Here is a 23,870-nt window from a genome sequence, read left to right as displayed (position 1 = left end):
AATTATGATTATATATGATATTGATATGACTTAGATAACTTACTTACATAGCACTAGTGCTATTTTTTTTACATGGTACTATTATTTGTCAACCAATACAATGCTGATTTATGAAACTAAATAAGAGGGAACATCTTTTTTGGTCCACGAACTTTGCCAAAGTATCATTTTAGGTCCGTGAACTTTGAAAATATCATTTGAGGTCCATCAACTATTGGTTAATATCATTTGAAGTACTTTTTTACTATTTCCAAGTTTTTCTGGACGAAAATACCCCCAATAGTCAATACCTTAAAGGGTATATCTTTTTAATAAACTTATCATATACTCATATTTTTTATAAATATCTTTACAATATATTTTTGATGAATTTTCTAGATATAATTTGACCTTCAATATTATCACTTAATTTTGTGACATGCAAGTAAAATTGCTTATTCAATTTTTTATATTAAAGAATTATAAAATTGAATAAAGAACTTTTTTTAATAATAAAAAATTGAATAAGAATCTTTTCTTATTGTCACAAAATTAAGTGATAATATTGAAGGTCAAATTATATTTAGAAAATTCATCAAAAATATATAATAAAGATATTTATAAAAAATATGAGTATATGATAATTTTATTAAAAATACCCTCAATAGTCAATACCTTAAAAGGTATATATTTTTAATAAACTTATTATATACTCATATTTTTATATAAATATCTTTATAATATATTTTTTACGAATTTTCTAAATATAATTTGACCTTCAATATTATCACTTAATTTTGTGACATGCAAGTAAAATTGCTTCTTCAATTTTTTATATTAAAGAATATTAAAATTGAATAAAGAATTTTTCTTTAATAATAAAAAATTGAATAAGAATCTTTTCTTGCATATCACAAAATTAAGTGATAATATTGAAGGTCAAATTATATTTAGAAAATTCATTAAAAATATATAGTAAAGATTTTTATAAAGAATATGAGTATATGATAAGTTTATTAAAATATATACCCTTAAGATATTGAGGGTATTTTCGTCCAAAAAACTTGAAAATAGTAAAAAAGTACTTCAAATGATATTAACCCATAGTTGATGGACCTTAAATGGTATTTTCAAAGTTCACGGACCTAAAATGATACTTTGACAAAGTTCGTGGACCATAAAAGATGTTCCCTCGTTAAATAATTGTATTTGTTGTACTTTCCCTCCATCCAGTTTCTCCCTCTCACCACATTCTTTCTTAATATAAATTCTAATGAAACAAAATGAAATTATTTAATTTTATATAATACAATGTCGCTTTGTTGTCAACAATGTGGCATTGTTTAATTAATGTCGAATTGTACCACGTAAATGAATTAGCAAGTCATGTCAATATCAAAAATTTGATTTGTTGCAAAATCAGAATAAATATAAAATTTGATAATTTACTGACATATTCGAAAGCTACTGTGCAAAACTAGAATTCGATGAAAGTTTTAGAGGCAAAATTACTCGTTAAATAATATGCATATATTTAAGTCGAAGTTGAGTGGTGTATTGTTATGTTCTTAGTCACTATAGTATATTAATATGAATATAATAATTGTGTGTAGTTAGGTCGATTTATGGAGGGGCCATGATATCTTGAATGCATCTAATGGGGCAGTTTTCTGCTTGGGAAAAAAAGAAAAAAAAATCGTGTGGGGATTATCCTGTCATTCACAAAAGACACATTCGACATCAATTTAGTACCAAAACATAAATAATAGTAGTAGCTTTAATGAATAATAATTCAATTTTAACTGTTTAATTTTAACGTATGGCCTGCTGCCAACGACCGACACTCTATCCTATATAATTCAATGGAAAGCTTTCTTTTATTTCATCTATGGATGTCTATATCTAAATAAATACTACTATATCAAAATAAAATAAAAAAAGTAATCCGTAGTATTAAATGTATTTGATTTTACACTCGACTCATCATTAATTTTGTAGGTATACGGATTGAATCGAATCAATTAACCAACATCACCAAGCTGAAAGTATTAATTGTTTCTGGGTTTTCAAAAAATAAAATTAATATATAGCATATAATGTCTGTCTGTGTGTGGAGTTTCAAAAAATAAAATTAATATATTATACTAATATACTATAGTAGAAGGCACAACTGTGATGATAGATACATATTTTATTTTGTTTTTAGTTTATAAAATAGCATCGTTGCCATAAATATATTGCTGACAACGACTATACTGTATTTATCCTAGTATGTGTACAATAAATATGAACTTCGAACATATCAATTTACTGATTCTAATAAATACATAGACCATCACATATCTATATTCTTGTGATCAACTTCATTTCTATATAATTTCATGTATAATATAGTCAACATAGAAATTAGTTTTGACATGATGATAATACATTATGCAAATTTTAATAGAAATAAAAATTAATAGTAATGTTTGAACATGGTGCTATATGGGTTAGGTACTAGGTTAAACTAAGTGAATGAACATGGTTAGAAATTAGAAAGTTGGCACATGTTTTGTGGATGATTTCAACTATTAATGATGATTAGTCAAAATAGAGCAAAATCTCTGCATATGCAATTTGTGGTGTTAGTTAAAATAGTCCTAATTAATCTAATGATAGTTAGGATTATTTTCTCTATCTATGTAACCGCAGATTATGGAAGAATTGTAGCCATGAAAAGTCTTTGGGCAATCATGGTAAACACATGTTCAATTTGTTAATGTAATCATTTTGTAACGTGTGATTAATGTGTTTTGACATGTTTAGATGGAAAGTTTAATCAAATTCTTCAAACGTACAAATGTTTATCAGAATTTAAGGTATTGCACAATATGTGCATAATTGTAGTTTGATTTCCCAATACAACAGTACTGCAAAATTAAAAAAAAAAAGAAGCAATATACTAATGGACCAACCAAAAAAAATAGTACTCCTATAATTTTTTGTCGATTCAGGTTTCTATCACAAACTTTAGAGTTTAGATGTGTTGAAAAAATACACCAATTTTTAACATATACTTCCATTTGTGCATTTTTTACAGCATTATAAGTTTGTACTATTAACTACGTCGTAAACCTAAATTGATAAAAAATTAATGTACTTTTTGGCCATTTTTTAATAGAAAAGTCAGAAGTAATCAATATACTAACTAAACTTTCATACTCATATTATAAACATCGGTACAATCCGAATTTATGTTATCTAAGTCTAGGGCTTGGCAAATTCTGTGTTAACAGGTCGATCTGATAATAACGGTTAAATCCCAATATGTGTTGTTATGAAAATTATGAACTCGAACATAAACCCAATTTGTAACATTCAAATCTGAACACAACATGCATTTAGTTGTTAGCGACATGATCTGACTCGTGTAGACACGAAATGATAGCGACACGAATTCTGACATGACACGATAGCAACACAATAACCTAATCTAATAAAGTAATAAAAATAAGAATTTTAAAATTTAAATAATCAAAATAAGAATATAAACGCAATCCAATACTAACACAATCCAAAACTATGGTGTCCTTACCGGGTCAATTCGATAAGAATATAAACGCAATAATGCTTGATATACTAGTTCATTAGTTTCACGCTATAGTATTTTTGTATCAGCACGAAAATTATCTATTAGTATGATCACAAAATTTCTAGAAGTCTATACTTAGTTATGTACGACGAGATTAACCGACTTAACAAGCAAAATATTAGAAAATGGTCTACTTATTTAAAGTCATCAATATAGTTTGTATGATTCATATAATCTAAAAACATTATGATTCAAGCCAAATAAAGTAACTGAAAATAGTAGTATTATAATTTTATGTTATTTGATACGAGTCCATACCTCATTCTGAGTGATTTTCACGTAGTAATCAATCAATATTATTATCTAAAACACTAAAATTTATCATGTCGTATAATTATTGCTTTGAACATAATATGATAAACAAAGAAAAAGCGAAAACATCAACTACTTAACACCCATACTTGTTTAAAAGAAACCAAATTAAACTAAATTAGGTTGGGCTAAATCATGATCAATTAATTAAAATTATATAAAATGTGATAAAGTTTAATTTCCTCATAATTATATTATAATGGTGACGCATCCAAATTGGTGAAATAAAATTAAATAGGATCTGATCACAAATCGACTTTATTTCAAAATTTTCGCAACTATATCTCTTTCTTAATTGTCCTTTTATGACAATTAAGAATTATGCATATAAGCTGAATCATAATCTTGTCTGTCAAATACCAATTAAGAACATCTGTAACGTTAAGAATTTGAGTCAGAGCAACTCGGATTTGGAGGGAAAAAAAAGTATTTGGCTAAGGTCCACAAAATTAAAGAGATATTGATTAGGGATATTAATCCAATCTGAAATTTGTGGATCGAGACTCTTAATAGTATAATGAAGGAGTATAATTTTATCATAGTAAAAAACATATTATAATGATGATGGCCCATGAATTTACTCCTTCCAACCAACCATAATTCAGAAAAATTATCAAAACATGGAAAAATTAAATCAAAATCTGGACTGCTATTCTTCCTTGGTCGCCCATAAAAGATTTTGTACCTTGCATTTTGAGTACAATAATGCAACTTTGAATATATAGCCTACCACCGACGGTCCCAAACTCCCTACCCCATTAATTAATCCCCAGTTATTAAATCAAGATTTTAATAAACTACAACAAAGTGGGAAAATTTTGATAAAAGTATTAAATAATGGAAAGTGAAATTCCCTCCTAAAGTCTAATCATTAAAAGCTATTTATTCGTCTCTTTTTTTTCACTCTTAAAAGTTCCCACCTTTCTTAACACTCGTTTTAACTCAGTCAGCAAATTATATATAAGAGAGATTACGTGATGAGAGACGCGAGAAAGCTAAAGCTCGAAACTTGCTTTGTTTTATTAGTAGTACTAGTATGATTTTTACATTTTTAAAACTTTTTTTAGACTAAATATCACTAGATAATAAGAACTGGAGTATTTATTTACACTTTTTTTTATGATAGAAAACCATCACTTCCAGCTCCATTTGATTCGTTCATTTTTATTGTATTTTCTTAAATAAGTAGGCAAAGTATGATTCAAAAGGGAAATAAATGAATCAAAGTCATAATTCTCTCTCGTACATAAACATAAATAACCTTTATAATATTATTGCAACTTTCATGGACTAAAAATTTACTACTTTTTCGTCCAAAAAAAAAAATAGATAGTTTTATCGTTTTAGCCTATTCCTATAAATTAGACCAAGTCTAAATATAAAAAAAAACGTTTTACCAAATTATACACTATTAATAATATATACCCCGCAATACACTAACATTACTTCTACTATATTTTCTCTCTCTTTATTATTTTTTCTCATCTCTATTATTTTACCAGTTGCATGTTAAAATCCATACTACCATTTGCAAATTTATCTATTTCTTGAGGACGGGTAATATTTTTTTTGGGATATTGGCACATATTATCATGGAACTTTCAAAAAGTTGGGTTTTTCTCACGAACTTTGAAATTGGCAAATAATATCACGAACTTTACCTTGAATTTGTTATTTTCCACCAATGAAAAATTAAGGCAAATAATTTTATTTTACGATTTTTTTTTTTGTAATTTCTTGACATTAACTTCGAGAGCTTCAAGTTTTTCAATTCTTGAAGATAGTTTTTCTTGAAACACATACTCCAAAATTGTTCTTCAATATATTAATATAGCCAGAATTTTTTTATTGTTGAAAAAATAATAAATTAAGGGTAAAGTTCGTGATATTATTTGTCAATTTTAAATTAGATGGGAAAAACTTAAATCTTTGAAAGTTTGATAATATTATATGCTAATATTCATTTTTTTTGTTCATCATTATTTATATAATTATACTACTGTACTCCATTCGTCCCCCATTAGGAGTAGCACTTTGACCGGATACGGGTTTTAAGAAATGTAAATAAAAGTTGGTTGAAAAAGTTAGTGGAATGTGGGACCCACTTTTTTATATTAGTTTTATAATGAAACGTGAGTGAAATGAGTTAATGGAATGTGAGATCTACTTACCAGGTAAAAGTGAAGTGCTACTCTTAATTGGGAACGGACCAAAATGGAAATTAGTTCGGGGACGGAGGGAGTATTATATATATATAGAGAGAGAGAGGGAGAGTGCGCGGTGTGTGTTTAGGAGAGAGATGGGAATGACAAAGCAGAGCAAGAGCAATGGCGAAGGCTGGGGAATGGGATTCCTCCTTGTTTTCTTCTCCGAAGAAGATGAAAATCAAGAATCCAGCAATAGAAAATCCACCAATCTCAATCAATTCTCCCCATCTCCCTCCTTCACCCGCTCAAATTCATCCCAAATCATCCACAAAGCCCAATCCACAATCTCCATCTGCCTCCTCCTCCTCTTCACCTCTCTCCTCCTCTTCACCCTCTCCACCCTCCCCTCCGCCACCTACCGCCGCCACCTCACCTCCCCTCAAATTCAATCCCCCTCCAATCTCTCCCATGCATTGCAGGGAATGGGCACTCTCTACCGCCGCGGCACCAGAGCAATGACCGACCTCGTCGTCGCTCACGCCGTCGAGTCGCTAACTCAGAACGAGCTGAGACTCTTCCTCCGCCTCTTCCACCGCTCCCCGCTCGCCTCAAAATCCGATCTTTTGATCATATTCCCCTCCAATTCCGCCGCCTACGACGCCGCCATCCTCGAAGAGAACGACTCGTTCCTCAACCTCCTCACTCGGTACCAATCCAGCAACGTTTCCCACTCATCACCGAGTTTCGACGTGGCCCAGTTCACGAAACTCACCAAGAGAGAGAAAGAAACCGGCGAGCCCATCTGGGGCCGGAAAAATCGCAGCAATTCCACCGGCGCCGCCGAGTCGACCCGCCTGAGTTACGGCTCGGTGGCGGGTTTCGACGCGGACGAGCTCGACCCGGAGAACTCGCTATCCGGGTTCCTGGATCATGTCCCGATGAGTTTACGGAGATGGGCCTGCTACCCGATGCTATTGGGCCGGGTCAGGAGGAATTTCAAGCACGTGATGTTAGTCGACGTGAGGGAATTTCTAGTACTCGGAGACCCACTCGGCCGAGTCAGGACTCAGGGGGCCGAGTCGGTCCTGGTCACCGCCGTGGGCAAACACGGGAAGAGAACTCACCCGGTCCGGGTCCACTCGGGCGTGTTGATGGGCGGGTCGAGAGGGATTCGGAGAGTATGCAGCAAGATGCTGACGGATATCGTTAGGGCTTCGATGCAGCAGCAGCACAAGAAGAAGAGAAACTCGGTGGCGGACGCGGCGCTTTTCAACCAACTCGTTCAAAACGACCACGTTTTGAAGGAAGTGAAGTTGATGGTGTCGACTGAGTCGATGCCCGAGTTGAGTTCACTCGGGTCAAAATCGGGTTTGCATAATTTGTTGAAGAGTAATAATCATGGGTTGATTAGGGTTGGAAATCCGAATTTGGATGTTAATTCCCTGGTAATGAAGCAATTATGCCCGTTTGCTGTAGATTCTACAGTTTATAGTGATTGTCGGTAGTGAATTTCTTTGTTTTATTTGATAGTAGAACTTGTGAATAATACAATACTACTCTAAACATATTTAAATATTTAGTTTTTTTGATGGGTTATTAATTTGAATCTTTAATTGGTTTTGATGCCAATGCTATTAATTCATTAATATTAATTTGTTTCTCTTTATGAAAAAGCTTATCCGTCACTAAATCACACACTTGGGTCTACATTTGGGTTATTTCACCAACTTAGAATTTAGTAGCAATAATTGTTAATTTATGCAATATAGTTTTGTACTGTATGATTTAAAATTTCAACGAAGATAAAAGTTTAAACTCAAGTAACATTAAGCAACACCATTCACACTTAATAAAAGCTACTCAATTCATTTCTTATATTCATCGTCATTCTCACTTAATAAAAACCATCACCAAATTTATAGTGCATTTTGACACCAGTCACCAATTTTATTCCTCAAACGTTGACTTCTTTAATAGCATACTTTAATTTGGATAACACAGAAAATCTAGTATCAATACAGAAATTAGAGCAAAATTTAATTAGGATAACACGAAAATCTAGTACTCTCAATTAAGCAATTACTAGAAAGCAATAGAAATTTCATATGACCACTTTCGAAGTCATAGTTTCAGTCAAGTAATTGATCTCCTCATATTCAAATCAAACCATTGAATACTCACATTCTTAAATTATTTTTGAATGTAACTTTCCACAAATTCAATAATTTAATCATTCAAGCAACTAAATCTACACATTTATCAACCATGTTATCTACGTGCCCACATTTTTGCTATAACGTGACAATAAAATAAAACATTCTCTTGTTTTAATTAACTTTAAAATTTACTTCACATTAAATGTAATTTTTTATACTATCTGTTAAATCAATTAAGGATTAAAATATCGAGAGGGCGGAAATATTACGAGTGCATTGGGATGTGATGGCGTGCAGAAACTTCTTCTGCATTTCTTCACTTTTAAATAAAGGCCAAAATATTTTTATAATGAACATTAGCCTTTTGCTTAGGATGTATGTTGCTTATTAACCTTTCCCTAATTTTGCTTTTAAATGAATTTCAATTCCTAAATTTCTTCTATAGAATGTCGGAGGCCTCAAATATAGAGTAATTTTGTAATTTGAATTCACAATTTTCGTATACTCTGGAAATAAGATGTTTAACAGTAATAATTGACTATCGACTTTAAGATTTCTTATCTCAATAATTTTTTTTATTAATTTTAACTCCTTCCTTTAATAATTTCACATAAATTCTGCTGATTAATTAATTAATCCCAAATGTGATATTAATTTATTCCAATGGTACATTAAAACCCAAAATGCAATAGACAATTATATCCAATGACCAATGATACTCTAAAATCAATCTCATTTTGGGTTTTTTTAGTAAAATATACTCCTCCGTCCCAGATAATTTGTCCCATTTTTCCATTTCGGTCCGTCTCATATAATTTGTTCATTTCACTTTTACCATTTTTAGTAGTGGACCCCATATTCCACTAACTCATTTCTACTCACATTTTATTAGTATAAAACTAATATATAAAAGCAGGACTCACATCTCACTAATTTTTTCAATTCACTTTTCATTACATTTCTTAAAACTCGTGTCCAATCAAAGTGAGACGAATTATCTAGAATGGAGGGAGGAATACTTATCTTTAGGTTTACACTAAAACAAATCTAAATCATATTTTAAAATTTTGTGAATAAAAAAAATAGTGGATAAAAAGTATTCTTTTATGTTTGAATTTAGTGTAAATGATGGAGTGAAATTACTATGACATTTATACAAAAGTAAATTTGAATTTCATATAATGGTCGGAGATATTCTTAGTTATTTTGTTTATAGGTTGATATGTTGATTGAGTTTAATTTCCACCTGGCCATGCTATGGTACATGACTTTTATAATGAGAAACAAATCACCCTAATACTATCATTAATTAATGCTATATCCAATGTATTGTTTGTATGTATTTCTAAATGACGCGTTGCATTTTTTTAGCAATAATTTCGGATCTTGAGTCCACAAAAATTTTATTCCTAATTCCGTTCAAGACTGGTAACCAAGCATCGTTTTTCGGATCTCCTATTTTGAAATTTACATGTAATTAACCAAACAAATAAAGTAAAGGATTATTTTTCATTGAATATAATAACTAATTCCAAGTACTATATGAGTTAGTATAGGGATGTACTAAGATGACAACCCTCTTTATTGTAACACCATGATGTCACGTGTAAAAATACGGAGGGATAAAATAGGAAATTTCTAATTTTACGTTACCAGATTGCAGTGTTATTCATTGAAAATTGCAGTCTTACCACAACAATATTGCAGTTTACCACGACTGCAATATCTAATACAACATACTGCAACCTGTGTTCTGTTCACGAAAATCCTAGGCATCCATAAATGAGATCTAACGGACTATATTGGTGGTATGGTATTATCCTATCTATGGTGGCACCATAGTGCACCCCAGTCTGTATATGTTTATACTATCTGTCCTGTCGTTTAATAATCGGTTTAAATGCCTATCTTGTCCAGAAAAATCAAAATTTGCTTGGTGTGTGGTTTGTATATATTGTACACATTATATTTTTCAGCGAAGGGAGGAAGTACAAAATAAATAAAACTTTATAGTACAAAATTATTTCTTGAGTAGTTTGATTTAAATTTTCTACTCCACAAATTAACACACGCAAAGTAACAATAGTCAACAGGAGTATATTTGTATCCAATAGAATGTCAGTTACTATATTTTTGGGAGCGACTGAATTATTTACACAGAAAATAAATAAAATAAAATGTGGAGTAATAAATAGTATAAGTTGAAAATGTGAAAGCGTGTGGTTTGGAAGGTTTTGGCATGATGGCATGATGATTGCACTTCCATCACAATCCACAAAAATCGCCACCGACAACATCAATGAATTACACTTGGCCTGCATATTATTTCCAGATTATATTCTTGATTTATTACAAATTAGAACATGGGAAATTTGACTGCATATATCTTCACACACTGTGGGGGACAACTTTTTCAAACTTGGAATCCAATTGTTTTTAAAGTGGATTTTATAGAAGAAGCTATTATGTCATTGGGTGGAAACAAGCATAAAAAAGTTTCCCATTATAAGCATTGACAAAAAAAAATGGAGAAAAAAACACACCCTAAGCACCTATCCCTCCTCCCTCTCATGTAGTAAAACACAAATACTTGTTCGTGCAAGCACATGTCACAATTTACACCCACAAAAAAATATGTCATATAATAATATTATGTGTTAAGAAAATATTCATCTCTAAAAATATGAATTTTGGTCGAATTCTAGATTCAAAAGCTACAGTACTATTTAAATGTACCTCTTTCAAAATTTTGCTTTAAACTATTCGTCCACGGTAGATACATACACCCATACCGTTTGAAATTTAATTAAAACCAAAATTTGTTATATTTAAGGCTAGTTTTAAAGTATAAACACAATCTAAAATCTAGATATATATATTATAATTTGGCTTAAAAAGATTTACATATCTGTGTGCATAGTCCATGAAAAAATGACGTGATAATAATTAATAATTAAATCGCATTTGATATCGACAAATACAGAAACAATATAATATAAATAAATGTATGATGGACCTACATCGATCATCCACATGAATTCAGTGCTGGTCAAGCTGCAAATACACACGTATATACACACACATGTACGCAAATTATTTGTGTCGTAAGAATCTTGCATATTTAATTCCTTATTATGTAAGATTGCATAATGACAAACCAATAATACATGGACGAACGTATCTCATTTCCCAAACCGTATATTGCATATTCTAGCAATGAATTTTCGAGATATGGAATCATTAATTTTTTATTTTTTTTATTGTATATAATTCGATTCACACTTCTTCACATGTAATGTAAAACATAATCTTATGCAAGTTATTGTGTTTTTCTAAATACTGATATTATATTAAGTACTAATGTTTTTTAGAGTAACAAATCAAATCGTGCTGATTTGTGCAATTCCATGCATCATGTGGAGAATAATTAGCACGACGTTTATATACATGAGAAATCAATTTATAAAGTATTAACCGAATAGAGTAAATAAGAAAACGAAATTCATTGTACTGCTCCCTCCATCCCAAGAAAGATGACACCTTCCTAGGATAGCACGAGACTTTTATGCAGCTTTAATTTTTTGTGTTAAGTGGAGAAAGTATAGTATTAATAAAAATAGAATAAAGTAAAAATAAAGATGTTTCCAGTTTTAATAACGAGTCATTTTAATTGGGACAAATCGAAAAGAAAAGTTGTTAGAGCACTCCCAATGGTCCGGCTAAAAACTCCCTTATTTCTCCCTAACTCCTGCCACATCAGCACCAAAAAATTTATCCCCAGTTTTTAGCCAACTTTTAGCCAACTGCTCCAATGGTTTCTCCCTTATTTCTCCCAAACTCAACATTTCATTTTTACATCATTACTAATTTAATTGTTTTATTTTTGTATATAATAAAGCTAGCTAATTTATAAGACAAGACAAATAATAGTAATAAAGTTCATTGTATTAAACACGAGTAAAAAATTACAACGACGAAAATTAAAAAAAAATAGGGGGGAAATTATTTATTTTAAATTAATTATTAAATTTTAAATTTATAGGGGGGGAAATTAAAAAAAAAAAAAACTATTTTTATCGCCGGATTATCGCCCACAGTGGTCGGCGATAATCCGGCGAATTTTCGGGAGTTGGCGTTAATTCGGTAGAATTAACGCCGAATTATCGCGGAATTCTCCCCAACGCCCGGCGATAATCCGGCGATTTTTTGCCGGATTTAACGCCGACCCATTGGGAGTGCTCTTATCTTCAGTGGGACGAGGCATGTATTGTAACTACTACCAACTTACCAATAAAAACAAACATACACGAAATTCTTTTATGCCTGAAATATTTATAATTTTGTTTTGATCTTTTATGTTTTTTTTTATTTGTTACTTACATTTCTATTTCACTGCCACCTATTATTCCATGCATCCATATGTATATGCAATCAATCATTGAAGAAATGATATTGTGAAATACTAACATATATAGTGCTTGGAGGAGATATTATTCCACACCATTGCCAACTATTTGAATTCATTGCTCATTTAATTAGACTGCACATGATCAATATATATCTAATTTTATTTTAACTCTTATCTCTTTCAATATTTATTATGGCTCTTCCAATTTCAAATCAAGACTAGACAATCATCGATTATTTGAGTGGGTCTAAGCTAATCCAGAAAGTGTTAGTCCACTTATAGAAATGGATACCAAAATCTTCTTTTAATTCTTCAAATTAAGAGTTTTCAAATTTTAATTTATTCATATTATTTTTAAAATATAAATTCAGCCGAATTAATTACCCAAGTTGAGAAATCGAAATTTTCCAATTGTATAAGTATAATTAAAATATTTAAATAAATTTCTAACTAAGTTATTCTGCATATATATATTGTCGATCTTGGTCAAGCACATTACCGATTAGTGATAACGACATATACAATTTATAAACAGAGAATAATTACGATGACGTCAATCTTAATCATATGAAATTATGATTAGTGTGGATATACTTACTTTCTTTATTTTAACTTAAAAAAATCACACATACACTATTAAATTGCGACAAAACAAAGACCACATCAGTTTCTATTGAAATTTTGCAAACAAACAAGTAATATTTGTGGACCATAACTAAAATATACGACCAAATAATGATGCTGATTGCTGGGGTTCCTCATTTTTGTCGTGATTTAAGGTTAATAATTGTCATGCTTAAATATATAAAATTAGAACAGATGATTGCATTTTGGCATGATATGAGAACTTATTCCGCAAGAAAATTAAAATGATACTCACTCTATTTCATTAGAAATAAAATATTTGGATTTCGGCACGAGATTTTATAATTTTATATAGGATTATTTGCGAGTTAATGAGAAGAGAATAAAGTAAAAGAAATAAAAAAAAAACTTGATTTTTAATGGAACCAATGGAGTATAAATGAATGAAAATAGTAATAAATCAGAATTAAAAAAAATTAAATTGAACTAAATTAGTACAATTTAATTTTGTTATTAGTTATGTTATTTTATAGCAATAAAGAGGAAATGATGTGATAATTTTATAAAATTTTCACATTATTTCGAACTTAGATTCAAAATAATAATACAATATTCAATAAAAGTATCAATTTGTTTAAATATATAGATATTTAATTTAAAATTTTAATGTTTTCATAGATTATCGTAGAATACTAGTACTCCGTATGTGATTTATTTTATAATAATTCGACTTAATAAACAAATTCTTAATGCTCGAAAATTTTTAATTATGTATGTGCAATTTACCTATGTTTATCACTGCCCAATCTATAATATCCAAAACAAATTACCGACCTTGCCATATAAAATTAGATCAGATAATTGCACTTTGGCATGATATGAGACAACTTATTCTGCAAGAAAATTAAAATGATAAAAAAGGCTAGCAAAAAAGAACGAACCCACTTTAAGTTTTAATAAGATTCTGCTACAAAAGAAATATAAGTGCCAAAATATATATCTAATGATCAAAACCAATATCTCTCACTCGAATTCATAAAAAGGGAGAGTTCATAACATCAAATACAATATTTCATATAACTTCATCTACATTCCTTAAGCATGTACAAAATGAAATACATATACACCCTTCTAACTCAAAAAAAATATATGATTAAAAGGATGAAGGGGATGAAGAACTCTGACCACATACCAACCAAAATCAAAGAATTGAAATCTGCCTCCGATTTTTCAGGCTACAAACGGAGTCATGACATGTATATTGAAGACGAAACTGGAAAAAAAAGATATCACTCTTCAGCGCAGACACTCTACATACCCAACCAAACCCAAATACGAAAAGACTCTTGATGAATTTGTAAGGCAGAACACGAAAAATATAGATGGTGTGTCCAGATTCAGACATCATGACAGGAGTAGAGAGAGACAAACCAAAAGATTGGAAGCAGAGCAAGAATCCATTTCTTGAATGTGAGACCGGTTCTTTCCATCTATCTTTTCTAGAAGAGATCAACTTTCTTTTTGTTCATGTCCTGCTTCCACTTGGGCAGCTTGTAGAAAGCATCTTTCGCCATTCCCATTACTGACACAAATTCCTCATCCGAAAGATAAGCCTGAAAATCATGGTTTGGAAGAAAGAATCAGCGCCTGTGGATATGAGGTATAAATGTCTGTTCAAGAACAAACCTCTCTTCGTTTAAAATCAATCCCCGTCACGGGATTTTTGGATTTGGCCTTCAATTGGTCATAGCTGAATGTACTCTGGCCACTTTCAGAGCCATTCTCTTCCTGCGTAGACTCTGGCTTTGATCCCAAGTCCTCCCCATTGGTTTCTGGTTCGGTCGCAACTGTCTCGTTTTCCTTGACTTGCACGTCCTCTTTTGATTCTTCAGTCTCATTAGGATCTTCACTCTTCCCTGGAGCAGAAAGTAAATTTTCTAAGCATTAGCTATACAACTTTAGCTTGACTGGGAAAGAGAGCATGTTGCACGAAAGGACATCTACGATACCAGAAGGGCGAGCTTCTCGTGGTGGACTTCTACTTGGTCTACTTGGTCGGGAAGGAGAGACGTCTGTTGGGCCTTTCTTTTCAGCAGTCAGAACATTTGATAGAGCAGCCACAGCAGCTGCTCTCTGTGAGGCCGCACTTTTCCCCCCTGAACGAGGGGCAGAAGTAGCCTTTGGAGATGAAGTTGAAGTAAAGGCAGAGTTCAAAGCAGCTAGAGCAGAAGCTCTTTGAGTCGGTCCCCCATTATTAGGACTATTGGACCTCTCCTGTTTAGCAGATAAACTGAACCAAGTCAATTTGTAGTTCAATCAAAATCCTGTTAATCCACCAATAAAGTAACAATAGCTAGCATGCATAGAAATAGATATACTCCATTAAACAAGCAAATTTTTATAGGGTTGAAATCAGCATTCATGCACATAACAGTACATTATTCGGGATTACCTCCGCAGCATGACCACCACCCCCAAAGAGTAGCATGATCTTCTTTTGGAATGAATTTCCATGTGCCTGTTTTCAAAGAGAAAGAAAGCTTAGTTAAAACCATCACAATCTAGTCAGCCACTCATTGTAACAGAAATGCACATATGCCAACTCCAATGATCATGTCTCAAAATTGGTTTGCAAAAAAATAAAGAACGCAGGATATCATGTAACACTCCAGAGATGAATATCTATGTCATACACTAGCTTTAGCAGGGTCCCACGAAAAATAGGAGGTGAAGAAGCTTGGTTCATTTCCCTCTGTCACTTTGTATAATGGAACCTTTGGGGGCAACCCCTCCAAGGAAGCGGCCAGTTGAATATATTTCTGCATAAGCTTCACCGGTCAATGGAGCACAAACAGAATTACAATAGTAACTCAACAGTAAGGCATTCTACTACCTGGCCAATTTCAAAAGCATTTTGCTTCTCTTTAGAGTCAACTGATTGACCAACCCAGACAAACACTTCAGCATTTGTGTCAAGTATCAATATATCTTCAGTTAAAAGGTCATCTTGCGAGAAGTTGTATATTTCTTCCACCTAAATAATTATATGTCATGTTAGAATACATGCTTGTGGTGTATCAACAGCAAAAAACAAACTTCTGAACTAATTTACATCCAGTGTACCTCAAACTTCCCTGCGAGTACATGTGGCAGCATGTGCATCAAAGTGGAAAAAGGTTAGAACTAGCCATAAATCGTTAAGTACATGTGGCAGCATGTCACAAAGTAGTATCACTAACAAAATCGCTACCTTTATTGAAGGAGAATCCAAATAAGTGGGGATCCCTGACAACATCAGATGTAATCTTCTTGCTGGTGTAGCTTTGTTTTCCTCCAAGAGGAAACCAAAAGGATGAGCTTTCAGTTCCTTCTTTGGTGAGTTTAATAGTTGATCCCGGCTGAGTTCATGAACATCATAGTTCATAATGTCAAATTGAAAGGCAGTCGACACTATATAATATACTAGTAAAGTATCCATAAGCAACTAGAAGTCTCAACTTTGAGATGCAACAGAAAAGGGATCTTTCAAAATTATAATGCCAAATAGTTGAGCCAAATTAACTTTAAGATGCACATATTAGTGTTCATTTGATTCTAATAGAGAGATGCTACGAGAAGCTAATTTCTAAGAAAATGTAATCACATCATGTAGAAATGCATAGTAAAAGAACAGTATGAACATCATTTATATTTCTGCCACATTGTCTCAGAAACCGAGCAGACATATGATACATTACAGATATGAAAAAAAATTTAATCAAGATACTGAGATCTTGAAGTTTACTGTGCAAAAGTGCTAACCTTCAGAAATTCAGCAATTTTGGCTGCCCATTGCTGCTGTTCAAAGGTGCATTGATTACCTTGCCAGCAGAAAATTGAAGATCCAGATTGCAGCAGAAAACATTCATTTGAGTTTAACGATGTTGCAGCCTAGGAAGATAAAAATTGATAAAAAGCTGAATCAGTACAGACAAGTGGGATAAACACACAGGACAGCTCATCAACTCTTCACAATTTTGACATGAAACTGAAGCCAGTGATTATCTGAACTCTGTTTACATAAGACCCTTAAGATAAGATATTAATTGCAGTTTTAACTTCTAACTTTCTCAAGTCCAGGAATCAGTATCCTATCTTTCTTCTTACCTAACACGTGCAAGAGGTTTAAGTTCATGTTAGCAGCATGGAAGCTCAGTTAAAGTGTCCAGAAACAAGAGCATGAACCAACTAATGATGTAGAATGATCTAAGATAAGCATAAGTGGACATGTTGAAGAATTTGTAGAGTAATGAATGATCCAAGTTTTAAGTACAGAGAAATCAGACAAAAATAAAATAAGGTCAAACAAGAAATCTCACAGCTTCAACTTGAGCAGCCTTGTTGTTATGCGGAGAAGTCCCAGATATGCGGATTAGAGCCACACCATCAGAAGTGTATGTTTCATCATTTAAGCCTTTGTCGGCTATATAATTCTTGTAACCCGAACTCACTCCACCCTAACAAAACAATTTGAGAATGTGGGGAGAATGATCAACATATTATGTTTTTCTTGCATTTACTATTAACTCGTCTTTCCTTCCATGTATTACTCACCTTTAAGACCACCATCGGCTGAAAGATTGCAACAAACTGGGGCGGCTCTTTCCCTTGATATATCATACCCTGTACAATGCATGTTTATACTTTATAGCTTATTTCCTGTATCTATTTGCTTAATATCACAAAGATGAGGTCTATCATTACCAGCACTGGCCTCCCTTTCAGTGAGTTATATACTGTGTTGGATAGTTTAGCAGCCATCTTTTGGTTCTCCTGAAATTTTGGTACCCACTTGTTAGCTCAGTTTTCTAAGCCAACGTATCAAACACTGACATAAGTCCTAAACTAATCCGTATCATAACATAGCTACCACAGTGAAATTTTCTTCCACCTCAAATTAATAAATTTATGTTTTTCGCATCTAAAATCATTTGCACTACTTTCACGCTATAATGGCAATTTATTATACCTCGATGCTGTCTTTTCCAATCCAACAACACAGGTAGTAGTCATCTTTTCTTTCATGAGAATGGTATGTGTACAGCACAATATAGCAATCTCCACTGTAAAATTTACCAATATCTTCACTAGGGACAGGAGTTTTGGCACTGCCATTGATGCACCAAACCTGAATGTACAATAAATTACACACATTTCCATGTTACAAACAAACAACTAAGCCAACCAGAGGAGCAACCATAAATATATAGCAGAAGTTAAACCTCTTTCTTTCCACCTCCTTCAAGCAAAGGAGGAATTTCCTCAGTTACAGGACCACTTTTACTAGCTCCCTTCATGACACCACCTTGCTGCTTCAGTAAAGCTACATAACATCAAAAGTTAAATAATTTGAAGGAATTTTGCAGCAACATGTCCCTGAACCTTCAGACTGGTATATACCTGCTACTTTTCCCCTTCCCTCCTCAGCAACGGGAGCAGCTGATCCTGATGGCCAGGAATCAAAGTTGGACTTGAATGAATGAGTTTCATGACCTTGAATTAGCCGAGTTAAATGGGTTGACTTTGGCCTATTTTGGCTGGCCACAAAATCCTGAAACGTCATTTGCATGAGTTTACAACTGCTAGTAGCAATACCAACATGTGAAGGTGAGATTTTGTTCCTCTACCTCTGCAGCTTGAATGGCGGCTTTCCTGTCATCAACTTGAGTAACCCGACCGACCCAAACAAATACATCAGAACCACAATCCAGCATATAGCATTTGTTATTTTCCAAAAGTGACTTGGAAAGTTCACCATCTACGCTCTTAACTTGACCATCAACAATACTGTCAAGGGGCAAATGAAAGACAGAAGTAATGAACCTTTACTTACAGGAGTTGATAATCATACACAAGAGTAAAATAAAATGTAGAAGTAATGACCCTTAAAACACTTTAAAGCTTGAAACGCATGAAAAGTGGGAAACCTGAGAAAAGTTTGATGGTTATGATTGCATTAGGTCTATGTGCCATGTGATGTGAACCTCCAATGTAAAAATTGATACTGATAAATTGTCAGTAAGAAAGTAGTTTTTTAAGCTCAACATCTATATACAACATGTCAACATTACGACCTCAAAAGAGAACCATGTGTTGAATGCATAAGTATATAGATTCCACACTGCCATTTAGTACAAATATTTGGATTTTCTCCTTCGCATCAGGTGTTGTGCATTACATAACTTTCCTCCTCCATAACCTTCTATCCATTCTCAAAAGTTAAATAACCAACCAGCTTTACACTTGTGTAATTTATATGCAGCCAACAATGCTTACTCAAATATGTAGAAAATAAAAACTCAAACCCAATTACCTAAAAAGCTTGGCAGGGGTCTTCTCTGGTATGACATCATCTTCAGTCGCAACCTTTTTACCAATTGGAGCAAACCCACCAAAGAGTACCCAGAATTCACCAGAAGATGTCTCAGCTTGCAATTTCCCATCATCTACGTTAAGACATTGGCATGCTTTTAGAAAATAACTGAAGGTAAAACCGCATAGAGATAACAGAGTTACACATAGATGAACAGGAAACAGAAAATGCTAGACACTATGAGTCTATGACTGCACTCACCAACAATTGCAACATCACATGTTCCCTCATGATACTTATCCTTTAAAAACTGAATTACTTCTAATGCCTTGGCCCTTTCTTGAATATTAGAGTTTGCACCATTGAATTGATATATCTTGTCCTTGGTATCAAGAATAAAAACATCATCGTGGTTTAGTGAGGACCGTGAAAACGGGACCTGCAATTGACCAAAAAACAAGTTGATTTTCTATATGAAAAATATGCTATGAGATACTTCAATATATTGATGCTCATGACATGGAAAATTAGTCATTTGCTATAATGTTGTGGTACTAGAATGCTCCAATCCTACCTCCTTCAGTCTAACAACTCTTTTTCCTCTACAAATGTATAACCGCGTTTTAAACTCTTCTTCTTCCGTTTTCCTAAATCCAGTGGCAACACCACCTTCTAGCGGTACGATGCATGGTTTAAAGTAAGACAAGAATTTGTCAGACTCATGTCCTTGTAGTTCTCTGTACTGCACAGCACGCCCACCAAGAACAGCATCAAGTTCAATAGTTTTGATAGCTGCAGTCCCAGCTTCATCCTAAGTCATTGCAAAAACTTGAGTTCCAATGCAGATAACAAGATGGTATACTATGAATACAAACGTGAACAAGATCAATACCTGGCTAGTGTCCTTTCCAAGCCAAAAGTGAATGTCATAAAGATAAGAACCTCCCTTCCCGGCACTAGTCTGCACAGAGAAGCATATGATATATGGTTAATCCAAAACATAGATTACTTCTTGCTTTACTTGATAAAAAAAAAATAGTGATTCCACAAGATTTAAGGAAGTTATCTTGTCAATAAGACTTAGGGAACAGACAAGCACACCTCAAGAATAATATATGAATCTCCGCAGCAGAATTTACCATAGTCAGACTTTGGCAAAGGAACTGGTTGAAAGTTCTCGATCCTCCAAATCTCAGTCCCTCTGTATGGTATTAAGTTTAACAAACAATACAAAAATCAAACTAAACGAACTGAAGTGTGAAATGGCTAATAAGTGGAATTTTTCAATTACAGATTTACATAATACATTCAAGCCGAACATGTTACTATAAATTACTGAGTACTAAACAATAAGGTCAGGCAATCAAGTCAGCTTCCATAATTAAGGATACACTCTCTGACCCGCTCCTTGAAACGCAGGCTCCAGAGCTTTTGCTGAGCTAGACATTGTATGATATCCTTCTGAATTTCAAAACAGGGGCCAATATCTTCAAGCCCTAATGATGAATGCAGTCACCAGAAAGAAAGAGATTAGGATGAATGCAAAACTGTGCTGTGTAAAAATCTAAGTTCTCCTATCATAGCTCTGCGATCATTCAAAAGATAAAGAAGAGTATAAAACGAATATTTACATAAAGCAAGCAATATGAAATCCACTATCCCTTTTAAGAACAAGAAAAGAGAAAAACAGCAGTCTGCTATGCTGTCTGCTATGCTGGTTTGAGTAATGATAAATGGAAGACCAGTTTTTCCAAACAATGGCACACAAGATCAGGAAGGAAGGAATTCTCCAGGATATAAACTGCCTATTCCTTGTAGCCCAGCTAATGACCATATTATATAATAGAAAATGGATTCCAGAAAAATAAAATTTCCAGAAACTGGCCAATCAGTACCACTCAAATCAATAATTTTTGGCCTCTGGAGGAGGTTGGATGGTCAAGACCTCTCATCTAGCAGTCAGTATCTAGTAGTATATTAAGTGGACTATAGCCATACATGTTCGGGTGCAAAAAGTATCAATGCATGATTTTATATCCATGCACTAAACATTTGACATAGGAGAGTTATGATAAATCTATGTGGAATTTATAGTACTATTTGATTTCTAGCATAGAATTCACTCAAAGCATGTTCACATATTACCACCTTAAAAACGCAGAAGGAAATGCCAAAATCCACACGGCAGGCACAAAATGGCTACATGTCATTCTGATTACAACAGTCATTCAACTTATGAGGCAGAAAGTCCACTTTAACCAGAGTGTAATCTGCATTTGCTATAGGCTGGTGTATCCTAATGTCCTGCTTCATTATGACATACATAATAATACTGCCCCTGGCTAAAACTTGCTTAAACACAGTCAATGTTGTTAAATGGCGGTCATGGCCCAATAGGCAATAACATGGCTGATTTTAAGAAAAACACCATCGCCATGGTGGATTATGGCAGTTTTTGGTGTGGCAGCCATGGGCCCCATGGCCTTTGTGGAGCTCATTTTCATTTTTTAGCCCATGAACCCATAACCCACCCCGTTTACCAAATAACATAACTCACTCTTTCTCTCTCTCTACCAAATAACATGACCCCACATACCCCTCTCTTAATTATAAAGAGAGTTTTAAGTTTAAAATCTCAAACCTATTGGTAAAAAAAAAATAACTCACTCTTTCTCGCTCTCTACCCTATCTCCAATCTCCTTGCGCTGCGCCCACCACCGGCCTGGCACCACCTCCTGCCCATGTCCAGCACTGCCGCCCAGCCGCCAGTAATTTAGACATGATACTTATATAATTGTTTATGACTATGCTTTAAATACTGTTCTAAGATTTGAGATATTATATTTTTTATTATTTTCTAAATATTTGCATTTTATATTTCATATTTCATATTTCACATATATATGAATAATATTTATTTAACGACCGCCTTATCCCACCATGCCGACCTGCCATATTCCCTGAGGTCGACCGCCCCATATCCCATTGACAACATTGAACACAGGCTCATAGACATGTATAGTTAGATAGAGTCAGAAGGGAAAACCAGGAAACTTAATCATTTTCAGGTGTCCCAATTCTCAACAATAAAATTGCAACATTTTAAAGTGGAATTTCTCTTTAGATCGAACAAAATAACCTACCCAAAGTAAAAGGCAACAATATCAGAGGTTTTCTACCTACAAGTCTACAACAATGCCAATCGTTGATCAACAGCATTGACAATTCACTGAAATTTCAATTTGACACAGAAAATCTCAAACTTCCAAATTCAAACGTAAGACCACTCTCCTATCACATTCCATCTTAAAATTGAGAGATCATAACAAATTATTTCAGTTTTCCAAATAATTGAATTTCAAGTAATATAACCAGCAACAGCTGGAAATCTTCAAAAGTAAATATTCTCATATCATATTTGTAATTAGAGTAACGAATAAACGATGAGCAAGAATTAGCAAAATCCATCCCACAAACATCCCTTAAACCTCAGATCAACACAAGCACAGAGCCAATCACATAGGAAAAGTTAACAAACAGTTGAATAAAGCATGCAGAAATGCAATAAAATGGATCTTAATTCAATCAGCAAAGCGCAAACCTTTGAGAGAGATCTTCAAATTCTATCACACTTCAGTTCAGTTCGTATTCACGAAATATTAGTAGCCGGAATTTTGAGAGAGAGAGAGAGATTGTATGAAAAAAGAGAGAGGTTTATAGAGATGAAGCAGAAGAGCTGGCAATTGGGAAAAAGTTGAGAAATAGAAAGACTCGGAGACATAGTTAGGAGAAATTTATTTTAAGATTAAAAAAAAGAACTCAATAATTCACTATTCTTTATAAATTTTAGAGTTATTAGCATCGGATAAATCACCTAACTTTCTGAAATAATACGTTTTTTTTTTCTTTTTTCCGGTTTCGAAATAATACGTTTTTTAATACTGTATAATATAAATAGATGCGGATTTCAGCTTAAATTATAGGATGTTGACGATTGAGTGACATTCAATTGATGATGTGGATGATTGAGTGACATTTTCATAACGCGAGCTTCAATTTATGGTGTTTAGACTCTTATTTATGATTTATCGCTTTGATTTTTAATTGATTGGGGCATAAATTGGTACTCATGTCATTAATTTAATAGTATCCCATAGACAAGTCTTAAATTGAATTTAATCCAACTGTTCACAAATTTTAATCTAAGTTCATGATATTATGCACTATCTTTGAAGTTTGTTAAGAAAAACTAGTAATGTTTGAAAAAAACTGCGTGATATAGGGGCTAATAACTCTA

The 23,870-nt window shown here is 33.1% G+C and overlaps 2 protein-coding genes across 4 annotated transcripts; one reads left to right on the top strand and one right to left on the bottom strand.

Moving 5' to 3' along the window:
• Positions 1-6,224: 6,224 nt before the first annotated feature.
• Positions 6,225-7,577, top strand: LOC125189527. The gene has a single exon (XM_048086799.1). It carries the CDS (start codon positions 6,225-6,227, stop codon positions 7,575-7,577), a length of 1,353 nt encoding a protein of 450 aa, XP_047942756.1.
• A 6,697-nt stretch (positions 7,578-14,274) lies between these two features.
• On the bottom strand, positions 14,275-23,326 carry LOC125188828 (villin-3-like). Of its 3 annotated transcripts, XR_007170783.1 has the most exons (24): positions 23,175-23,326; positions 20,965-21,069; positions 20,675-20,774; positions 20,466-20,534; positions 20,148-20,384; positions 19,835-20,012; positions 19,574-19,706; positions 18,888-19,047; positions 18,661-18,811; positions 18,483-18,583; positions 18,230-18,388; positions 17,965-18,033; positions 17,815-17,883; positions 17,580-17,717; positions 17,023-17,151; positions 16,472-16,619; positions 16,345-16,355; positions 16,115-16,255; positions 15,915-16,040; positions 15,674-15,739; positions 15,231-15,495; positions 14,908-15,137; positions 14,653-14,834; positions 14,275-14,494 (listed from the first exon to the last, which is right to left on the bottom strand). XR_007170783.1 is itself a non-coding variant. In XM_048085887.1 (23 exons), the coding sequence occupies exons 2-23, from the start codon at positions 21,018-21,020 to the stop codon at positions 14,721-14,723; spliced, it is 2,850 nt and encodes a 949-aa protein (XP_047941844.1). In that variant the 5' UTR covers positions 21,021-21,069; positions 23,175-23,326; the 3' UTR covers positions 14,275-14,720. The 3 variants fall into 3 exon arrangements, 2 of the variants coding, with proteins under 2 accessions (XP_047941844.1, XP_047941845.1); XM_048085887.1 differs by having other exon boundaries at positions 14,275-14,834; XM_048085888.1 differs by having other exon boundaries at positions 14,275-14,834; positions 20,965-21,060; positions 23,175-23,318.
• Between the last annotated feature and the right edge of the window lie 544 nt (positions 23,327-23,870).

The sequence above is a fragment of the Salvia hispanica genome, chromosome 5 (genome assembly GCF_023119035.1).
Source record: "Salvia hispanica cultivar TCC Black 2014 chromosome 5, UniMelb_Shisp_WGS_1.0, whole genome shotgun sequence".
In the NCBI taxonomy this organism is placed as follows: Eukaryota; Viridiplantae; Streptophyta; class Magnoliopsida; order Lamiales; family Lamiaceae; genus Salvia; species Salvia hispanica.
The sequence above is the reverse complement of the archived record's forward strand: the minus strand, read 5'-3'. Positions and strand labels throughout refer to the sequence as shown.

Excerpts from the sequence above, each read along its gene's own strand:
- LOC125189527 (XM_048086799.1), top strand. The coding sequence starts at position 6,225 with ATGGGAATGACAAAGCAGAGCAAGAGCAATGGCGAAGGCTGGGGAATG.
- LOC125188828 (XM_048085887.1), bottom strand. The coding sequence starts at position 21,020 with ATGTCTAGCTCAGCAAAAGCTCTGGAGCCTGCGTTTCAAGGAGCGGGT. Across the intron at positions 20,385-20,465 it reads TTGGAAAGGACACTAGCCAG|GATGAAGCTGGGACTGCAGC; the intron begins GTATTGATCTTG and ends GCAATGACTTAG. Across the intron at positions 14,835-14,907 it reads TTGATTTTAAACGAAGAGAG|GCTTATCTTTCGGATGAGGA; the intron begins GTTTGTTCTTGA and ends CATGATTTTCAG.